The sequence below is a fragment of the Plodia interpunctella genome, chromosome 8 (assembly GCF_027563975.2).
Source record: "Plodia interpunctella isolate USDA-ARS_2022_Savannah chromosome 8, ilPloInte3.2, whole genome shotgun sequence".
Taxonomy (NCBI): Eukaryota; Metazoa; Arthropoda; class Insecta; order Lepidoptera; family Pyralidae; genus Plodia; species Plodia interpunctella.
In genome coordinates this window covers 8,561,766-8,575,208 of record NC_071301.1, presented here as the reverse complement: position 1 = coordinate 8,575,208, position 13,443 = coordinate 8,561,766, and the positions used below count along the sequence as shown (strand labels likewise).

General features: G+C 33.9%; 2 protein-coding genes across 3 annotated transcripts in view; both read left to right on the top strand.

Annotated features, from left to right (window-relative positions):
- The first annotated feature begins 662 nt into the window (after positions 1 to 662).
- On the top strand, positions 663 to 1,880 carry thoc7. The gene is made up of 3 exons (XM_053748597.1): positions 663 to 820; positions 904 to 1,027; positions 1,288 to 1,880. The coding sequence occupies exons 1-3, from the start codon at positions 811 to 813 to the stop codon at positions 1,760 to 1,762; spliced, it is 609 nt and encodes a 202-aa protein (XP_053604572.1). The 5' UTR covers positions 663 to 810; the 3' UTR covers positions 1,763 to 1,880.
- A 1,540-nt stretch (positions 1,881 to 3,420) lies between these two features.
- LOC128671698 (5'-3' exonuclease PLD3-like) overlaps positions 3,421 to 13,443 on the top strand; it is a 32,915-nt gene continuing 22,892 nt past the window's right edge. Inside the window, exon 1 of one of the 2 annotated variants that reach the window (XM_053748398.2) lies at positions 3,421 to 3,752. In XM_053748398.2, the coding sequence (XP_053604373.1) occupies positions 3,486 to 3,752 (267 nt within the window). In that variant the 5' untranslated portion in view covers positions 3,421 to 3,485. Of the gene's footprint in view, positions 3,753 to 4,486; positions 4,600 to 13,443 lie in introns of those variants that run through there. The other variant, XM_053748402.2, reaches the window with a different exon arrangement.

The window sequence follows — 13,443 nt, the reverse complement described above, 5'->3', positions numbered from 1 at the left end:
CAGTCCGATGCAGGTGGTCGAACTAGTCCTGGTGGACTAGACAAATAGTTCGACCACGGGCCTTTATTAAGGGCAGTTTTCCAACTTTAAAAATAGGTGGACCACAGCACAGTACCTTTTGAAAGTTCCGTGGTCCATTAAAAAAATAACTTGCTTGCTTGATACGAAAAGCTGTAATTCGAAATGATTGAACTTTCTTCATTAGTAGGTACTCCGGAATACCTACTAATAGGGCATATTACGCAAAGCTCAGCGTAGATGGCGCTACTGGTACAACTAAGGTACACAAACATTGTCAATGGAGGCAAAAAACGCCAATTTTCAATATTGTTGCAGATTTACTACCAAAAATATCTTCTTCGCAATTGTGGTGCGAGTTTAAAGGAAAAGAAAGGATTTAGTCCAATAAATAGATTAGATTAGATATAGCAAAAGGCGGCAAAGTTTACGTACCTAACATACAGTGCTATACTCTGGCGTAAAAATGTGCAGTAATACCCCTTATTCCATGCATATTACATGCACGCGTGCGGGGCCCTTTTTAAATTCATGCATATAGCAGCAGTGAACATACTTAAAGTTTTTATGCTGCTTGGACATATGTCATGTCAGGGTATGTCATGCACATATCAATGTCATGCATGGAATGATAGAAGGAATGTCATTCATGAAATTCATAATACTCTAAATAGCGGCGCGGCTTGTTTGCCTTGCAACCAAACGAATTTTTAAAGCAGTTTTTACAGATTTTACATTATCTTACATTGTATTTATCTTTATTTTATTTTCGTAAGATTTTTAGGACAAATAATGGCTGACGGTAATTGCAATTTTTGTTATTTGTTTTCGTAAGGCAACATAACTACAATTCACTCACTTGTTTATTTTTCTTTATATTTACAGAAGATGTTATCCGTAGAAGACTGCTAATAGACGGAGATGGTACTGGAGATGACAGACGGCTGAATGTTTTGTTGAAAACCCTAATAAAATGGAGTAATAGTGTTGATGACAAACCCGAAGAGAGGTTAGTAATTTTGTTTACATTTGGTAACATGAAACGCCTTTTTGGAAATGAATGGTAAACGAATTGTAAATGCGAAAGTATCTGTAACGCTTTCGTTTTTGAAACGAAATATTTTGATTCTGTTCCAGAACCAAAATCAGACATGACAACTTTTTAGAAACAATCATTGCTGCAATAGAGAATAACAGTGTGTATCAAGGAAATTTTTTTCTTTTTTAGGATGTTGCCTAGTATATAATAAAATCCTGTATTGTTTTCAGTAAATCAACACATGACAGGATGCTCGCACAAATAGCTCAATGTGAGTTTGCCGTTACTAAGTCACAACTTGGATCTGAAATGATGGCCGCCGAGCTTAAGAGCTATGAAGATCTATCACAAATACTAGAAACTGGTATAGAAGTTGCTAAAGGGAATATTGAAAAAAGTAAAGGTGACCTTGCCCAAGCTAAGACTGTACGTAAGAATAGAATTGAGTATGATGTGTTAGCTAAAGTTATCAGTGAACAGCCAGATAGGAGAGAGACTTTAGCTCACCTAAGCACTTTGAAAACGGAACTGAGTAACTTGGAATCTACAAAGCAACAACTGGAAAGCCGTTTAGCATTAAGAAAGAAACAATTTCATGTATTAGTGACTTCAATACATCAGTTGCAAGCCCTTCTAGATGAGCCTGATGATGTGGAGTCAATTTCTGATGATGTTGAAATGAAAGAAGTGGAAAATAGCTCTTGATTTGTGTTTAAGTTTAATTTAAAATTATATTAAGAATAATGAGCATTTTTATTTTGTGTAATTAGTGTGCTCAGGGATGTGACAACGGCATCACTGAATAAATTCTAATTTTATTCCACTTAGTTATTTCACTTATCCTGTGCAAAGAACTGTTGTTCTTTTGTCTTCCACCAAAACTGACATTATCATTATTAATGTAAGAAACTTAATCTACCATACGAAAGCATACTAATATGACAGATAATTTATTGAACCTTGAAAATGTTAAGGAAGAGTTAACAAAGGTAATCATGCTATTTCAAGGCAGATTTCAGGCTGTATAATATTTTTTCATGTAGATTTTCACATCATATGCACTCTAGCTTAGCATGATATCTATACAAAACATTTTACTCCATAATGTCACAAAGCAAGATACCTAAGCAGCTTGCTTCAAATTTTTATTGAGTATTGTTTAATTTTTTTTTATTAGTCTCATGTGTCCCAGTGCTGGGCAAAGGCTTCCCGTTTTTCCCCACGAATCTCTATCGAGGGCAGCCTGTTGGCCCCCACAGGAAACCATCAATATTGTCCCGCCATCTGTTTTGCGGTCTCCCTCTGGGCCTAATTAAAATATGTAACTAGGCTAGACATAGTTTTTTAGGTAGGTGTAATTTGGAATCGAAACGACTAATGGTTTTCGAATTACTTATCAATTTGTTTCTGGGACTCCATACGGCAAATGATCGTAGGAAGGTACATATAGTACCCCTACATAATTACGACTCGAATGAGTCACAACGTGACATTAGATATATAAAATTTGCTGTTTAGTATTTGCTATAAAGTTGCGTGCAAGGGAAACAAAAGTAAATACATAAAGCCCTCAGGTAGTTAGACTTCTAGTGTGTCCACAACCTAAATGTAAATGTCTCTTGCGAAAGTCAATATAACACCTAGGTAGGTATTAAATTATTAATTTTTCTGCCTGCGGAACGTGTGTACAGTCGAATAGAGTGGTGGTTTCTCTCTTTAGATGCACAGATTACAAACTTAGCAGATGCACGCGAATTATTTATTTTTAGGTGTTATCAAAAGTGAAATCGCAATAACATTGTACCTGCATTTAGTTGCACTCTTGCACTATATAATATCCACCAAAATTACTATTTTGGTTGTATATAATACAAATATCAAAATGCGGTTAACGGTAGCAGAATTAATTCCAACCACGAAAAATTTGTGTGGAAAGCTGCTTCCTTCAGACAATCCCTCACTTGCTTCAAAGTACTTTTTGCTCTGATTCGTTCACCAAAATTTTTATTCCAAGATAATTTAACTTAGGTAATAAGTACTTACAACACATAACATTGCAATTAGAATGATCGACAAAACATGTGTGTGTGTCAACAAATGAGTGAAACTGAAGTAAACGATCAACGTCGCCCGTGTCCGACAATGTTGTGCGACATTTTGTTTCCTTCACAGGTCATAGAAAAAAATATGAAATATCTAAAAAATAAGTTTTTGTTTATTAGTAGGTACTCATTAATATATTAATTGAGATTAGTTCGAATTAATTAAAAAGAAACCTTACACACTTTGTTCACGACAGTACATTTATCCAAAACTAAAGTTTTAACGCGCAAGTCCACATCGCGGCTCACAGGTTCACAACGGACTGTCGCCGCGAGGGTGGCACGCGCCTCGACCCGCGACTCGCTGCCGCTTCTCGAGGGTTAAGATGCCTTCCTGGTGGGACTACCTCCATTTCAACCGCCAGTACCAGAACAAACGGAACTTAGAAGAAGGCCTATTCCAAATTGCATCCCAAACCTGCAATATTTTGGTGAAAGTTAACAACACGAATAATATTAACCTGACGAGGAATAACAGAAGTGATGAATACGGCTGTGCTGGGCCTCCTCCGAAGGGGAAGAGTTCGATGCAAGTCTGCGTTCCAAAGTTCAGGAAGAATTCTATAACGTCAGGCTGCAATCCGGGACTTTCCGTGAGTTTACAAAGTTTTTTACAGTTCACAAAGTTTATGTTAGATTTTTGGAAGCAAAGATTTTTTTTGCAGTTACTAATGTTGACGTAAATATTTATACAGTTGTATAAAGTTGTATACAGTTGTATAAATATTTAATGGAATAAATAGAAATATTTCTTTTATTTACCTATGATATTATTTTTCTTCGGTAAAGTAGTTTATCAAGAACTTTCACTCTTTTTTGGAGTTCTTTATTAGGCTCAAGTTAATTTTTGTAACCTTTCAAATGAATATCGGGAATTGATGTAATTTAAATCGTTATTAAATATCTATTTATTTTAAAAACTCGCTATTGGCGATGAATAGAATGGAAATACTATTATTTTTTCTGCAAGAATGTACATACTCGTAATTAATGTTGATGATATGTAACTCATTATTCGACACTCAATCAAATCTTAAAAGAACTAACATATTTCTGCCTAAATAAATAACTGTGTATTTTCGGATATCCATATTTTTAATATTACCTCTATTAAATAAAAGTAGCTATTTACTAAAACAAGGAGCACCTACCTACCTAAGAACCAGGCAAAAGACGGAAGTCAAACTTCACCCATCTTTAACATCGAGGGTTAAAGCTACCATCAACACCTAACCATCAATAGAATGCGGTAGGTCGCGCTGTCAATCAAATGTTTTTATAAGCAATAGGTACCATTTGTCCTTGTATTTATCGTAAAAGATGCATAGGAGTGCAGCCCGCTACGTTCAGTGCTATTTCACTGTTCATACGATTTATACGACTTGTGCAATTTAGTGTTGCAGCCGCCGAAATTGTCGCAAGCTGTTGTCACTTGAGTTGGTATGATGTTTGTTTTATTGTTTAGTACTTAGGGTGATGTTTCTTATCGATTTTACTAGGTAAAGACGGCCGCGAGCTTCGAACGACCTTGTCCCAATTGTATTCTTATAGCCAATAGTGCATTATTTTGAAAGAAGTATTTACGCCTGTTTCGACATTGTCATGTTTATTGGAACATCTCGTAAAAATCCTTCTAAACATATTAGAAGGATTGTTATGAGATTTTTAACTAACAATTCCTTTGTTAACAACACGCGGTTTAAGACATTACTCCTGTGGGTTAAAAAGGAGTCTCGAATGAATGCTATTTGGAAGAGATTTTATGGCACGTTTAGTTTTTTCTGTCTATTACAATATATCTTTAACAATATTTATTCTTAACTAGTTGTCCGTACCGACTTCGCTCGGATAAAAACATGATAAATTATACACCTAAACCTTTCTCAAGAATGACATTAGGTATCTATTAGTGAAAACCGCATAAAAATCCGTGCAGTGTCGTTTTTGATTTTACAAACAGACAGACGCTGCAGAGGTTGATGAGATGTAATGTGTAAGGGTTTTTGTTGCTACCTTAGAAGAGTTGAATTATCATTTTCATCACGCATTTGTCTACACGGGTTTGAACCCGTGTTCCACGTATCTTTAACCTTTGAAGGTTGAACTGAGATGGTCAATTTTTATGTTGTCCACGATTACTAACTCACACAAGCTCAATTGAGTCTCATGACAATTCATGACACGTCTAATGACCTTAAGAATATTATAAGATCGGTTTTATGTTAATGTCTATGTCCTACCGAATTTTCTATAATGTTGCAGTCGAGTTTAGGACAGCCTCCACAGCCGGCTTGTGCTTTGGTAGCGTTGAAGTAAATCGACGCATAATACGATGCATAGGGGTTATAAGTTCCACGTATCTTTCCTTAGTATTTTAATGTTGAAAACTTTTCATGAAAAGTGAATGATTTTATTTCCTTCATATTGAATCCTAGTTATTAGTATACTAGACGAACAGGTATTTGAATTCAAATGAAGAAACAGAGCAGAAGCAGTCGCCAATAGGCCGAGTACCAATAGTTTTGTTCCAAATATGCCCGCAAGTTCGTTGTTGTGTCTACCCATCTTGATATTGTGTGGCCGGTTCGAATTTCTCAGCTGACTCACAGCAATTAGATCAGCTAATCGCATCTTTCCAATTAGGTACGCTGGTAATTCCTATCTCGTCTAGATATAATAAGGTCGTGCGTGTAAATCCACTTTTCTTACAAAGATTGTTAGTGGTTTGTGGTGTTATTGGTTTGACCTCAGAGGGCACACAGTTAACCGTCAAATATTAAAAAGAAAAATATCTTAAACTAGTTTCTAGTTGTATAAATAAACTTAGTGATTAAGATTGTTTCTGTTATTTTTTACTTTAGAACAATTAATAATCAAATCATACATTCTAAATACCTATCTATTTAAAAATCATATCAATAATTACCTACTTTAATCAGAAATAGCGAGACAGCCGTGGCCTAATTTGTAGGCACACCGACATGCTTTAGCGCGACCCTCGAATATAGATCAAACAAACCAACAAACCACAAATTTATCATTAATTTGGAATGTAGAGGCGAGTAGCAAATTGCGATATTTGAAAAAAGAAGATTGACATTATTGGTCTGTATGTATATTGAATAGGTAAGTATTTAAATTAATTTTTATTTAAATTAATTTAATAAATATTCATAATTTACTTTTAATTTAATTTAGTTGTTATATGAATATGTTTTTTAACATTTAACTAATCACACATTTATAATATCGTATATAGTGCGATCAAATTATTCGGATAATATAAATTAATTAACTCAAACCTGAAAAAGAGTGAAGTTGTTCTAAACATATTTAAAAATAACATTTCAATTGCCATTCTGGTATCTACTTGTAAAAAAATACTCGAGGTCAAAACGGGGCGGGCTTTCGTGATTTTCAACGAAACGGTAAGTTTTATCATAAGTTCAGTCAAAATATTTTTTTCCATCATTGATAATTTTGAAATGTTATTTTTGATTATATATGAATAATTTTTCTCATTTTCGGCTTGATGTTAAATTATGTACTTTCACTCTTATTTTTTGGTACAATTTGACCGGACTATTCGAACATCCTACCCCGCAAAGATAATAATGTCGTCGTTTTTAATTCAGAATTTGTTTATTGTTACCTGCCAGTTCTTATTTTAAAAAAAGTGGTAAAGAAGGCGATTTTCTTCAGGATCCTGTGATCCCGAAGCCTACAAAGATTGGATGATTATTTGATAATGTATTTATTGCTTATTCTATTTTCTTGCTAACTGTCCTGTGAGAATCTTTGAGTAGGCCTTCCACGTAACAAGGGTCAACTAAGTAGTAAGAAGGTACTTGATTACCTATATAATGTACTTTGTGTCTCTTACTTTGTGATTGTGAATCATTAACTTATGTACATTATGTATCTAAATTAAATAAATCCTTAGTCAGTGTAGCAGAACGGTCATCTTACCTTAGATACTTATAATTATATAACGCGCTCCAAATCGACTTTTAGCTATATCAAATCCGACATTCTTCCGACTACGAATAGCTAAAATTAATTGGGCCAATCTAAGGGTATTATAGTACATACATACACACATATCCTCATAAACTAGCATTTATAACATTATAGTAGGTTAATTTTCAATTTTGCGAAGGTTTTATTTCAGTAGGTATTTCAAATTATTTAAGTAACAGAAAATTAAACTAAACCTTATTAAGAAAAATTGTAACGATATAAAAATAATAATGATTAAATTATAACTACATAAAAAATAAGTATTAATACTTAAACCAAAACAATCAAAATTTACAACTTTTACAAATCACAATTTTGGATTCAAGATGAATAAACCTTTTTTTGAGCTTGTTGCATCTCATCTTCGGGTCCAATCAGTTTGAGGTCAAAGGCACAAAAGTAGTTTGGAAATCATTGTCTTTTCAAATTTATTCAGCAGCAGCGACCCCCTCGCCATGCCCTGATATCCTTGTCGGTCATGTACTCTAGGAATGGGTAGTTATTTCTTTATTAATCGATAAAATAATAATAACAGTCACCAATCCATCATCGATGATTCATTCTACATGGCCATAGTGCCTCGATTACATCAATTCCACAGAAATGAAAGGCAATAATAGCCCCAGTACAATAATTTTATCCTGTTATCGGTTTTAATCATTTCAATTTACGCTCTTAACCTATCAATTCCCGCACGGCCCGATCTGACTGCGATCCTATTGTTGTTAAGAAAGGAAGGGTTTAATACCTTTGCTTTATCTATGTAAATTATTTGCGTACTATTTTCTATGAGTATATGATTTAAATATGCTCTTCTAAGGCGGATAGAAAAAAGATATGGTTTTTCAAAATAAAGTAAATTACATATGAATTTTACTATTTATAGCTTGATACATGTATCACATGAAGAAAGCGAAATCTTCCAGCTTAAAATGCGGTTCACGTGTAATCCGCAATTTCTCGTAATGATCGTCTTTCACGACACCTCTCCTGAACCATTTCTAGCTCAAATTTTCAGAAGGTCTACCACGAAACAAACTTCGCATATTTTATGTTTCAGCCTTTCTTTGCTTTGCTGCTGAGAGTACTTGTTTTAAAGGTACCTAAGTATTTCAGAATAACGTCTCGAAAAGGAAAAACGAATCTTAATAAGAGAAGACTTTTTACATTTATAAAATTAGTTACTGATGGTTTAAAAAGTAATTATACCTACATATACCTAGGTTAATCGTAACTTAACTGTTTATATTCGTAGATCGTAACTATGTACTTATGCTGACACCTTCGTTGTTATAATTCCTCAAAACATTTATGGCACTTTTAACAATATAATCAATAAACATGGGTGGGTTGCATTAGAAAGTCTATAATTTATTCCCTTGACGTATTTTATTGTATAATTAAAAAAAATACGAGTGGCAGCTATATTATCATGTCGCGTGCTATGCATCGATACGAACCGTAAGGCAGCGGCTGTGTTCCAATCAAATATTGAACCTTGTGTCTTTGTGATAAGATTCACAAACAACTTTTTAACGGGTTAAATTAGTAGGTATGCACCACGGTATGCACGAAGGTAATCCGCCATTGGTTCTTTATTTTTATACATGATTGTCGTTTTCAGTTGTTTATTTGTTTACCGAGGTAAAACAATTGAATATAATTCCGGGAAGTATTTGATATGTAACGTGAATTTCCAGGCAAGCTCATTGCGTATAAAATTGACCTTTACACTTTTTAATTTAGTGCCTAGCTTGATGTAATGGCACCTTAGATAAAACGTGAGCAAATGCTCTGGTTATTATATCATTAAAAATTAAACCGACATCGGTACACTTTGAATTGGATCGTTCATTCAACTTCAGGTCAACATTCTATTTGAAATATGCAGATTAGTACGAAACTCCATTTTTATCATACCCAAAGATTTTATGTGCCGTACTGTACATAACATTCCTAACGATACAGTACAAACGTGTGATCAGATGATTTATGGTCTAGATATATCTTGTCTCGCCACTATTGCGGGGTATTGACCTGTTAGGATGTGATTTATGGTTCTTTTAAGTGAGCATTGTATATAGCACGTGCAAACACGAGAACACTAGTCTATATACTTCCCGATAATTAGGTACTGTTTAGGTAAAGTTTGCGAGTTAACTATGTAAGTCACAAATTTGATTAAAAAGCCAATTCAGTGAGAGTTGGCTTTTTTGCGTAGACGTCTATTTTCAAAGTGAATTTCGAAATTGGCTATATTAAACTGGGAAAAATAAATACATGTCACTCTGATCAGATTTATTAATGAAGTAAATTACTTTTTTTTATTATCTTACAAGCATTTAGACCAAACACTAGGTGCTTATTAATTCTATGATTTTGACTCAAAAATCGTGACGTTTATTTTTAACGTCAGTAAAAAGTATCTGCCTAATTGGAAAGTAGCAAATTATTATTTACAATTCTTCCGTAAGTAAGCCTTGTTTCGGTATTCTATATGTTCCCTAATGTCAATGAACAATAAATAGTTATGTCAAATAACATATAACTAGATGTCAAGTATCATATACATAACACGCAGAAACTGTCGCGTTTGACAGTCCTTTAAACAATTATACCAACTGAACATCAAGATCAACTTTACCTTCAAGGCGAGCCCAAACAATGGTTCACACGTTATCTTACCACCATATTGTGTCAGGGGGAGAGGGGGTCGTATACTTGCAAGAGGGGGGAGTGTAATCACCCCCTCGTATATTGTACCCGATGAACTGCTACAACTTTGACGAGTTATCTGTATTTATTTATTTAATAAGGGGCACAAAGCAATTAAGAACTGGGTACGAAAGTATAAGATAAGCTTAAGCCCAAAACATATATAGAAAGTTTATAATTTAGAAACTTAAAAATTATCATTTCTACTATAGTTCTCCTGCATGGTTTTCATGGTAAATACATTTTATACGACACCTGATCTGAAAGAATCAAATGCCATGTTAGAACTTATAAGTGAAATTACGTAGTAATTGAAGTCGAACAAAAACCTGCCTGAAAAATTATATGAATATGATTTGTTCCTCTTGGGAATTATTTATAACCCGGTCGACACAAAATATGAACACCGATGCATACAAACGTCATTTAGACAGGTCCAAATACAATTCCGTCGTGTTACATTACAATCAACATTGACAGCAATGAGTACCTACATATTCTTTTTTTAAGTATTTATAAGTGCAGAAGGGCAAAAAATATTATTCTATTAAAAAAAAAATACGAACTAATGTGAATATTTGATGGATGCTGTTGTAATTATGTATTAGAAATTGTATTTTATTCTATTATTTTTATTATCTTCGTAGGCAGGTGTCGTATAAAGCACTAAATAAAGTACGATTCAAAACATGTGTGTCGCAACATACACCCTCGTTAGAATCTGTGACTTTCATTTCTCGATGAACAATGAACTATTTAATCTCTTGCTCGGATATGTACTCGTAATTTTGAGCCAAATCACGGGTAGGAGATGCGAGATACCATTCGGTCGGAAAACACTAATACTTCAATCTCGAAGGCGGGAAGTGAATTTTAAAAATAGAAATGATTTTGACCTCGAACAGTTTGGATAAAAGAAGAAAATGCATATTGCCAGTTTATCATAAACAGCCAGTGTCATAAAAAAATAAGCATGCCCGTGTCGCTGTACAGTCAACAGCACATCAAGTTACCCAGCATTAACCTCTATGGCGCGGTAATATGCGAGTTTGCAATGAATTTTGGGTAGGTTATGTTTTTGTTTTTTTATAGTGTTTTTATGTTTTTTGTGTTTTTTATTAGGTATGTATTTTGTTTTTTTCATGTTTCATCGTAAATTTTAAAAAAGTATTAGCGTAGTTTCTTTAACGAAATTAAAAATGTTAAAAAGGGAAGTGTTAGAAAGTCATAGTTAGGGACAGTATCGAATAAAAATATCACCGTGGTACGCTGGTTAGCTAATTAGTATTACGATAACATAGCTTAGTTAGTATAATCCCTACAGAAAAGTTAAAGTAATAACGTACTACCTATATTCTGATTTAACTGTTGACTATTTAATAAACATCTGAATGCCCATTTAACATTAAATTCTGTAAATATGAATATATTTACAGAGTTAGTATAATCCCTACAGAAAAGTTAAAGTAATAACGTACTACCTATATTCTGATTTAACTGTTGACTATTTAATAAACATCTGAATGCCCATTTAACATTAAATTCTGTAAATATATTCATGAAATACCAATTCAAAAGTAAATTTACATTTGTATACAAAATATAATTTATAATTTATAGTTCATAAATCAACAACATGGAGAAATCGTAGACTAACGTAGCTTGTCGCTACGCCGTAGCAACGCTCACGCCGCGCTCTACGTGCGTCTACGACCCACTAATCGTAATATTTACCAATAAAATGTACAAAATTGTTTGACGACTTAATATTTCATGTAGGCACGCAAATTTACAATTAGGTAAGACCTATCAATTTCAGTAAAATGTCAGTAATAAGCGTTCTCGGTGCTACGCCGTCGTAAAGGCGCTACGAGCCAAATTCAATAATAAAGTCTTTATGGTTTAACGTAAGGAGCTTAATGCCGATTCTTAGATTTTCCGGTCGATGCTTTGATAAAAAACCGTTCAGATTTTTTATTAAATCTCCCCAGTAGTAAGTAGACTAAATTATATATATTGTATATTTTCATTAAGGACAACATGTATCGATCTTTTAATCTATTCGTTTGTCTTCTATGTTAAATATTCTATTGATAAATGTATATTGTATCTCTGAATAAAAGTCTTTCGAGCACAAATTAATGATGAATAATGATAATGTAAATGTAATTAATGTAATATGTTTGGATTTTATGTGTTTGCCGAATAAGTTATTCTTTCTTTAAATTAATAATCTATAATATTATTATAAAGGTAAACATTTGTGGGTGTGTATGTTTGAGACGGGTAATCTCCGAAACTACCGAACCGATTTCAAAAACTCTTTCACCATTAGAATGGGAAATTATTCAAGATTGCTATAGGCTATATTTTATCTCAAAATTCCCACGGGAGCGAAGCTACGGGCAACATCTAGTTTGATAATAATGCTAGTCCTCAATAAGGGGGAACGCTTTCTACTTTTCTCCTCCACTTTACACGGTTTTTGGCATCATTAGTTATCAGACCATTGGCTGGCATAAGCATCTATCATTCTTGACGACATCAAGTTCTAGTGTTTGCCCCTTCTGTCAGACCAGGGGGACGAGGCAGAGATAGACATTTGTCACCAACGTAATTTGCTGATTTACGTAAGACGTGGCCGTACTAGCGAAGGCGACATTCCTGAAGTATGTCTACGTCACGGACAAGTGGCAATTTTACCCATCTAGTGCTGAAAGCAACGCATTCGACGCAACTATTGTGTTTCAAGGTTACATGTAATTTGGCCAGGCCACTTTGAGGTCACTGGTAGGGATGCCACAAGTTAAATTTTTCTGTCACAATTTCTGAATTTGCCAACTTTTAGAACCTTCTCAGATTCTTATGACGTGACATGAATCGTTTTCTTCCTGTACGCTTTGCCTATGGCAAAAAATAAATCATCAACACTGTTAATGAGAAGTACAGGTCCCTTGTGATTATCGACGGAAAAGTCGACTATGATTTCTGTCTTTACTAGATAGAAATCATACTTTTTTGTCTTTACTAGATAGAAATCAGACTTTTCCGTTTTTCTTTTCATTAATAATGTCTATTTTTTCACGTTTCTTTTCATTAAAAAAATCAATAACTTACCTACTTTTTTCACTTGTTAGTTGACATTGTCGTAGTAACCAAAATATGGTAGATTTTCTTCTACACAAAAGGCCACAAATGCCTATCATCTGGCAACCCTATCTGGGGTCAATTCGGCGGACTGGTTTATTTGCCTAATTTTGTTTTACACACGTCACCATGGAGACGGAACAACGACACTATTTGAATTTCGCAGGTAGCCTTGGACTATGTGGCTATGAGCTGTACGATCTTAGACTATGAATATTTTAAAGTGCTCTAGACTTTCAGAATTCTACAGAACAAAAGACCTATTTTCAGTTTACATATTATATTGAAAACATATTTAGTGACGTATTTTAATATAGATAGAATACGTTATTTATTCTTAACCAAAAATGAGATAACCTATTCAGGGGTATGAAAAAAAAGGAAGAATGAAAAAAATCCATA

Bases quoted from the DNA above. Each gene is read 5' to 3' on its own strand.
- thoc7 (XM_053748597.1), top strand. The intron at 1,028-1,287 runs GTTAGTAATTTT...TATTGTTTTCAG, and splicing joins GATGACAAACCCGAAGAGAG to TAAATCAACACATGACAGGA.